This window comes from Mesocricetus auratus, unplaced genomic scaffold (assembly GCF_017639785.1).
Source record: "Mesocricetus auratus isolate SY011 unplaced genomic scaffold, BCM_Maur_2.0 Super-Scaffold_6730, whole genome shotgun sequence".
Taxonomy (NCBI): domain Eukaryota; kingdom Metazoa; phylum Chordata; class Mammalia; order Rodentia; family Cricetidae; genus Mesocricetus; species Mesocricetus auratus.
In genome coordinates, this window is record NW_024429184.1 from 15,833,379 (window position 1) to 15,841,965 (window position 8,587).

The 8,587-nt window shown below is 52.7% G+C and overlaps 2 protein-coding genes across 2 annotated transcripts; both read right to left on the minus strand.

Annotated features, from left to right (window-relative positions):
* Window positions 1-325: 325 nt before the first annotated feature.
* Spaar (small regulatory polypeptide of amino acid response) lies at window positions 326-3,261 on the minus strand. The gene is made up of 2 exons (XM_021232290.2): window positions 2,305-3,261; window positions 326-1,579 (listed from the first exon to the last, which is right to left on the minus strand). The coding sequence occupies exon 2, from the start codon at window positions 1,383-1,385 to the stop codon at window positions 1,158-1,160; it is 228 nt and encodes a 75-aa protein (XP_021087949.1). The 5' UTR covers window positions 1,386-1,579; window positions 2,305-3,261; the 3' UTR covers window positions 326-1,157.
* A 1,058-nt stretch (window positions 3,262-4,319) lies between these two features.
* Hrct1 (histidine rich carboxyl terminus 1) lies at window positions 4,320-6,332 on the minus strand. Its single transcript, XM_013119587.3, has 2 exons — window positions 6,066-6,332; window positions 4,320-5,632 (listed from the first exon to the last, which is right to left on the minus strand). The coding sequence occupies exon 2, from the start codon at window positions 5,088-5,090 to the stop codon at window positions 4,752-4,754; it is 339 nt and encodes a 112-aa protein (XP_012975041.1). The 5' UTR covers window positions 5,091-5,632; window positions 6,066-6,332; the 3' UTR covers window positions 4,320-4,751.
* Window positions 6,333-8,587: the final 2,255 nt, after the last annotated feature.

The following is an 8,587-nucleotide window of genomic DNA, read 5'->3' on the forward strand; positions in this document are numbered from 1 at the left end:
CCTCCCCAGACTCACCCTACCCCCACCCCATCTATCAGCCTGACTCCCTCCCTCACTGCGCCCGTTCCCTCCACCCCCACGGCCACACATCTCCAGACCCAAGCCTGTCTCTCTGGACCCTTCCTATGGCAGACACATGTCTGGACGCCCTTATGTCCCAGAGGCCTCGTTCAATCTTGTCCCCCTTGACAAGTCAGGTCCTAAGAGGTCCCCTACTCAGGCCAGCTGCAGACACAATTCAGCAGCTCACAGTTTTCCACTCTTCCGATCATAGTCTTTAAATATGGCATCTATTTTGTGATCATGGAGAAAGCAGATTTTCTAATTAATAAAAAACAAATGTCCCTTTATTTATGGTAAAAAAAAACAGCAACTTCTTCGCATGTGCTGAAATGTAACATTTAACTTTTTTGGAATTATCTTTCAGCTCACAATGTTTCCGTCATTCCTAAGTGACACAAATTGCTCACATTTGCTAAGAATAGACGCGGTCTGTCGGACTATAGCAATAAGGCAAGTCTGTTCAAAATGTGTTTCGAGTCTTCTCGGTGGCCTTCCGGCTAATGAAACTCCTTGGGCTTTCTGTGACTCTTTTTCTATTCTGCTTCCTTCTGTGATTTTCCAAAGCAGATTTGGAAAGACCCATAAAAGGATATGCATTCAAAATTATAAAATAAGGCATGTATTCCCAGAAAACAGCCCTTTGGTGTCAGAATTTCAGTGCTGATCAGGGTTTAGGTGTCCAAAACTACAAACAAACAAGAAGTAGTTCCTCAAAATCTCCACTTGAGGGCGCTGGTTCCTTGGGTGGCAAATAGATTTTGCACAGGCATCCTGCTGACAGGATGCTAACTTCTGGTGCGGTTCCATAGCCGCCTGGAGCTACCCCACCATAGGATGCCACACGGTGTCTGTCCACACCTCCTTAGGTCCTCAGCTCCATTGTGAGTAGGGCCCAGCTTAGGGGTAACTCACACCTGATCCCCACACTCAGCTCCCCCAGAATAGAGGGCAGAGCAAGTCGGAATGAGGGAAGGTAAGAAGTCTGTGGAACATTGAAAGACAAAGATGGAGGCCTGGGAGGGGTGAGACACCAGACAATGCTTCTTGAAGGGGTAGCCGGGCCTGGCTGAACAAATGATGAGGGATGGCCACCCTCACGCAACGGTACAGAAGTTCCGGGCAGTCGGCAATGGCCGGGATTGGAGACCAGGCCCTGTGAAGATGGACGCTTCCTGGTGAAACGTGGCCACGGTGAAGCTGTTCCGGGGGCCCATCTCTGGGTCACTGGTCTTTGAGTCATAGCTGAAGTAGCAGAGGATGCAAGTGATGACCACGGTGACAGCAAGGAGCACCGCCACCATTCCAATCACTGCTGTCTCCATGGTTCCAGTGACACTTGTCACACGCCGGCGGCCTCTGAGCCTCAGTGTCCCATCAGCAACAAGGGCTACTGGTCGTCACAGGGGCTGGACGGCTGCCCCTCCTCGGTCTTCTAAGACTCTGGTCCGAGGCCTCGGATTGTGCCATCCTAACCCTTCTGCTGGTCTTTGGTCTAGTTTTTAACTTCAGGTCAGACCTGCAAGAGATGTGGTCAGCTCCACTGGCAGCTTTTAGAAGCACCATCAGGGAAGATGTAAGCGCATGGTTCCCTGGACATGGATGGAGCAAGGGAAGGAGAGAGATGCCAGGCCAGCGCTGGTCCATTGCAATGCCTCGGGACTTCAAGAGTTTCAAGAGCGACTGACTTTTAAGAAAGAAAGAAAGAAAGAAAGAAAGAGAGAGAGAGAGAGAGAGAGAGAGAGAGAGAGAGAGAGAGAGAGAAAGAAAGAAAGAAAGAAAGAAAGAAAGAAAGAAAGAAAGAAAGAAAGAAAGAAAGAGCAGCTATATACTTGGGAAGACAAAGCCTCCCCGTCGGTGTACCCAGGAGGAGCCTGGCTCCTCCGAGGGAGGTACCCGAGGCAGCCTTCCCGTTGGCCTCTCTGCTGCCCTCCCTGCCCCTGGCCCCGGGCTGGAAGGCAGGTGTGGAGAAGGGTACTTGCCAGCTCTTAGCAACGTGGAGGCTCGGTGAGGCAGCACACCCAGCCCATTACGAATGCCAGGGGCCTCCAGGGAGCGAGACAGAGAGAGGCTGGTTGTGCTTGACCTCGCTTTCTGGGCAGGGCTGGGAAGTATGGTACGGAGAGGGAAGGACCGTCTCCAACCCCTCAGTGACACCTCATGGGGCCCTCTCACTTTCTATACACAAAAGGGCCCCCTTTCTGCTGCCACCCGGGGCCCACTGCTCACACTGGGCGGACTTACCCCAGATCTCAGGCCTGCCAGCTCTCCCTCCTTGTCTGGTGACCACCCCAGGCGGCCATGGCTCTTCCCCGAAGCCCGCAGTGGTTTTCGTTGGTGCGGCCTGGAACTTGGCAGGGAGATGTCTGAGCAGCTGTGAGTACTTCCTGAATCCCTTCCTCCGATTGTGACTGGAGGCCTGTGACCCATAGCCACCACCTCCTCAGTTACCGCACTCAGCCCCCCACACACACACTTGCTTGTACTATCAATCCTTAACTGCCCCTTGGATATCAGGGAGGGAGCCCCGCCCATGCCCACTTATACCTGGCACCTCCTGAGACTGCACCACATCCAGAAAGGGATCTGTGGTATCAGCCTGCCCTTTACCATATTATGAAACATGGAGTCTTCCAGGTACTGGCCACAGCCAGGCCTGTCTAATAAACACCGGTCCCACAGCCCTGTGCAGCGATCGGAACCTCCATTTCACAGGTACAGTCACAGATACTCCTGGCCAGTGAGTCGGGATAAGGACAGCACCAAAGGGCAGAGCAGGGACTCCCTTCCTGTACTCCAACTTCACAGGGAACTTACAGAGTGATCACCAGATCACCGTTTCCCCGATCAGGACCCCAGGGCCCCTGAGAAGAGAGAGAACAGGGCCCAAGGTCACGCAGCCTGGATCTTTTCCAGATTCTCCAAGGCCCAAGAGAACTTCAGTGGCATTATGGGTAAACAGCTACTCGGGAGGAGAGCAAACAATGCACTGTTTTGTTCTAGCCCAGCCTCTTTTCTAAGATGCTCCAACAATCTGGGCTCATCCTCCTCATGGGTACAGGGAGTCAAGCCCTTGGCAATCTTTGTCTTTAACTGGGGCAACCGGAAGTCGAGAGACGTAAACAGGAAGCACACATCAGAGACATCTGGTCCCCCAGCGTCCCCTGGTGGGGCTGGGAGGTGAGCCCTGGAGACTGCTGGGAGCTTGTTTATCTCACTTCTCCGTTGCCTGTTCTTTGAGTGGTGGGGAGAACGACCTGGCATTTCCAGCAGGAATGTCCAGCCCTGTTACCTTCTACCTTGTATAATTTCCTACCTACTCTTTCCCCTCTGTCCCATTCTTGAATTATCTGTCCCCTTGAAGCCACAGCAGCGGGCAGGTCTGCAGCAGGCAGGATGCAGGAGGCTGCGAATAGGGAGGGGCGGGGCTAGGGCTGGGCTGAGCTGAACACGGTGATGAGGGAGGAGAGATGGGTATGATGGACTCTCCAGAGAGAAATCAACCCATCAGACCTCTTGTCCACTTTCCCATCACAGAAATCTAATGTGGTCGGCATTGTCGTCTCTCCTCCGGCTTCCCCACTGGTCACTCCTCGCCTAGTCCTCACAGAGAGTCCACTGGGAGAGGGAAGGAAAGGGACATTTTATTCCTGTGAGTCACCCTGACTGTCTGGCCAGTTCCCTCCCCCACCGAGCCTTGCCCTGCTTCTCCCTTGTTCCCAGGCTTAGGCTGGGACAAGATTTCCTTTCCCTTCACAGGTAGCGTTTGGACCCTTGCCTGTCTGTTGACTTCGGTAGAAGTCCCTACAATCTATGTCATTTTAACGAAGGGGAAACTGAGGTCCAGGCCACCCAGCACTCCAAGCAATTTAAATAACTGCTGCTCCCTCTGGTCTTATCAGCCACTACTGTGAATCTGCAAACATGCAGGCTGGAGACTCAAGGTTGAGAATCCCTACCCCGTGCCCAAAGAAACACCACCCAGTGTGGCCAGAGGGTGGCGCCTGCCCTGGACCATGCTCGGAGGAGCACTGGAGGCAGAGTGCTCAGGACACTGGTCTACGTGGTCTCAACCGTCCTTTCTCTAAAACCCTGGGTGTCCACACCGATGTTTCCTTCTAGCGTAGGCAGGGGCCACTCACTTCTCCCCATTCTACAGGCAGATCGCGGGTCCAGCTCCCCATGGAAGAGTTCCCAGGGCCTCCCTCCTCCCACGGTGCTACAATTAAGCACACTCTCACAAAAAAAAAATATATACATGCTTTCTGGTGGCTTTTATTTGTTATAGACAAGCAACAATGAATGGGCCGCCTGCCCCATACACAGTCTGCCCCTGGGAGGACATCACAGGCTTCCCCAGTCAGATGAGAACCTCATATCCACCGGGACACTGGTTCTAACAGACACCCCTGATACACCTGGGGTCATCAGGAACTGCAGTCACAAGCTAGGATGTCCAGTCAGCAGCCCAGTTCCAAACGCAAGTCCTGCACTGTAAGAGCTACCCAAGTGGTTCCCAGGTCTCTGTTGTTCAGTGGGCAAAGGGCTCATACACAAGTGAAACCCAAACAGGACTCGGGTCCCAGCACCCCATTCACCCCAGAGACACATCCTCTTCTCTGGAAACATCAGGGTCCACTCATTTTGGTGTGGGGTGGAGGGCAGGGCCAGGTAGGTGCCATCCATTGGCGTCAGCGGCGGGCTCCGTGAGCGTGGTGGTGGTGGTGGTGGCGATGAGGAGAGTGGAGGCGCTGGTGATGGAGAGGGTGGTGGTGGTGGTGAAAGCCTGCACTGGTCACCCCAGACGCGTGGCCACGGGGATGATGGTGATGGTGAAAGGCTCCCAGGAGACCCCGGCGCCGGCCATGGAAGAGTCGAGGCCGGGTTTGCCGGACTCGGTTTCTCTCCACGTCATGTTCCTGTGATCTGTGGAAAAGACACATGGCCAGCAGCAGCAGCAGCAGCAAGATGGCCACCACAGTGCCGGCCATCCAGCTCACAAGGGCTGTGCTCCCCAGAGGGCCTAACATCGTGAAGCCGGAGGGTCCCCCTCACTCGGTGGCTCCCTTAGCAGCCTCTGCTCGGCCCTCACGGTCCCTGAAGTTAAGGTTGTCTCGGCTTCTGCAGGCTGGAGAGCAGCCAGGAAATGTGGGAGAGGCCTGTTTGGACTAGCTTCTCGACCAAGAGCAGGGCCAGAAGGCTCTTTGAGGGGAGGCCATGCAGGAAGAGTGGGTGGAGACAGAGGAGCTGTGGGACGGGCTTGCTTGAGGGGAGGGCCCTGAATTTAGGGACAAGAGGTCAAGATCTATTGCTGCCTCCTGGCAGAGGGAGGGCCCTCCTCTGGGCTTCAGTTTCCGAGAAAACACTGTACAGAGATTTAAGGTGTAGGGTTGGGCCTATACAACTCCCAAGCTCTGTGACGGCAGCCTGCAACCGCCTCCACAGCTAAGGGTCTGTGTCTGCCTAGTGAGTTAGCCCCAAGGCCTGTGAACATCGGTCAGGACTGACTGGATCCTGATGAGGGCCACCAGAAGTCCACCATCCAAAGCGGTCTTTGCCTCTCCTGCTGGACCTAGGACGCCAAAGGGCTGGGTGTCAGTCTTGGGTAAATCAGAAGCAGAACAAAAGCCACCTGAGGTCACGCTGGCCAGCCACTGGGCTCCCAGATCAACAATCTCCATGGTTGGCCCCCTCCTTGCTGTCTCATTCTCCCTGTCACAAAGCTCAGGTAATTCCTACTGGCTGGGGACTAGGACAGTGACTGGAATGTGCAGTCTTCAACTCTGTCATTACTGGTTATGAATCTCCCACCTACCCCCCTCTCCCCAGTCATCACAGATGAGGCTCATGGTCTTCCAAAACATTCCTGTTGTCTGCAAGCTGACTGGGATCTCATATGCAGGAGTGGGGGCTCCCCAAAGCTCCAGCTCTGTGCCCTGACCCTTAGGGGCCCTTCAGCCCCTTCCTCCCACTGGTGAGTGCTCCCCACCAACAGGAGTGTTTACCTAACCAGGAGGTGGCTCTCAGGCTCCACAGTAGCTCCACTCTGTAAAGTTTGGCAAGGCTCTTCCAAGGGCCCATTGTTTCCTCTGTGAGGTCCCATGGCAGAGGTGACCTCTGAGGACACGTCCCCTCCTCTAATCACAATCGTGGCTGTTTTCTCTGATATCTTTTGTGAAAGCCTGCAGCAGCTCAGAGGGCTAAATGTCACCTTTGGCCAAGTAGATCTCAGGAGTTGCAGGTCTCATGACTCCAGAGGCATCCCTAGCCCTCTGGAGAAGTCACTTAAACTTTTAATGAGGCTTGAGTAAAGAGCTCCTCCTTCTGGGGCTCTGGAACCAGCTGTCTTCCCTAGAGGCACATTGAACAGGAAGCCTGCTAGAAGCTGGGGGCGTGGGGAAGAGGGAGAGAAGGCTAGACAGAGAACTTCTCTCCCAGACTTCCGCCAAGGAGATGCCCGCTCCACAGCCTGGAACTGAAGACCCTCAGTCATTCCTTAGGGCCCCAGGGAATTATCCCACCCCAGCCCTCCTTAGGGAAACTGAGGGCAGAGAAGGGAAGGAACTTGCCGCGTCTCACCTTTGTGGGTTAATGTCTGTCACAAGCCATTGGTAGAGTTTTAGCGGTGATGGGAAGAGCTGTCCAGGGTTGAAAACGTTACCTGCTGCTGGATTCGCCAGAGACAACGGAAGATGCTGTGCAGTAAGGGTGAGATCTCTCGGGGCCAGGGCTTGAGAGACACTCAGGTACACACATACATGTTTATTTATGGGGTACACCTTTTCTCGCCTCTTGGATAAAAGCTAGGACCTTGAAGTGGCCATCTCATTGGTTGCTTTGGTTACTTAGGGGTAGCAGGCTGCAGTCTGCAGGGCGCAGAAGTAACTCCTCAAGTCCACTATGGGATAGCGTTTTCCTACTTTTAATCCCATGACTGCTTCACTGATAATTCTGAATGGCCTGACTGGACGTAGGGTTTGCTAGACTGATGACCTCAGAGGGACTGCTATGATGAAGCAGTCGCAGCCTCAGAAAAGCTGTGGCTCTGTCATTGTAGCTCCTCCTGCGGTTGAGTCTTCTGCAGCACTGCACGGGTGGCTCTCAGACAGGGCTTCCGACGACCAGCTGACGCACAAGCCTTTGGGGGCTCTCGCTGTCTGCTGCAGTCCCGTGCTTCCCAACGTGCCTCAACTCAACGAACGACTTCGCATGCACACTTTAAAGCCGATGTCACCCTGCAGGAACTCATGATCCCCTTACTTATGTGTGCGCACATTCATGCACTTGTTCATACATGTTCCACGCAAGGTTGTGTGTGGGTGGTTCTTGGTTGGTCAGCAAGAACAACCACATTGTTTTCACTAATTGGTGGCACCACCTAGTGGTGACAGTGAATAAACCACTTTTGTATTCTGACCCATCAAAATTTTCTGTTATCTTGACTTTTGTTGGTAGATCATAATTAACAGCCATACACTTAACTACCTCACCATTCTGAATTATCAATAATATAACCATAGAATTAAAGGTGGGGGAAGGGCAGCAGTAGCACACGCCTTTAATCCCAGCACTAGGAAGACAGAGGCAGGTGATCTCCTTGAGTTCAAAGCCAGCCCGTTTGTTCTACAAGAGCTAGTTCCAGGACAGCTAGGTCTACACAGAGAAACCCTGTTTCGAAAAACAAAAAACAAAAAAAGAAGAATTAAACATGGGGAAATACTATTTTGCAACAGAAGTCAGCCATCACATCCTTGGTCCCGGAACTTAGGTCAATTTTAGGACATTCCTGGGAAGCAGTTGAACGTATGTTCTCCTGGGGCTGTCCAAAGCTATGGAAGAGCAGCCAGGCTGAAGAACAGCCCAGAGGTTGGCTGCAGCAACAAGCAGCTGGCTGACCTTGACCACTGAGAGTGTCTGTCCCAGAGAATCCAGCCAGGGCTCCACCCATCCTTTGGTTTGACAGAAATGCAGGGACAGTGGCCAGCGGGTTCCTAAGCTGGGCACTCAGGTCAGTTGGAGAAAGGAAACACTCTGCCAGTGAACTTAGGGCTGCTGGAAACAAGACCACAGACAAGCAAGCAGGGTCTTCATGCCTCAAAGCAATGTGCTTGGAATTGTTCTATATAAATGTTTCTAGACCCTCATCCCAAGCAAACCAAGACTAAAATCCCCCCATTCAGTAAACATATAGAGAAGAATCAATAGACAAGTTATTGTATCCTTATCACGAGAGTCACTGGACTCCGAGTAGCAGAGACAGTAAAAAACAAAAAACAAAAAAAAAAAAAAAAACTCTCTCATCTGTACTCTATGGAACAAGGACAATCTATGCAACCAGGTTTTTTTAATTTTACATATTAAATTAAATGCTGATGCTGTTGGTGTGTGTGTGTGTGTTTGTGTGTGTGTGTGTGTGTGTGTGTGTGTGTGTGTGTATGTGTGGAGGATAATTTGCAGGAGTCAGTTTTCTCCTACCATGTGGGTCCTGACCCACATCAGATGTTCAGGCTTGGGGGCAAGCACCATT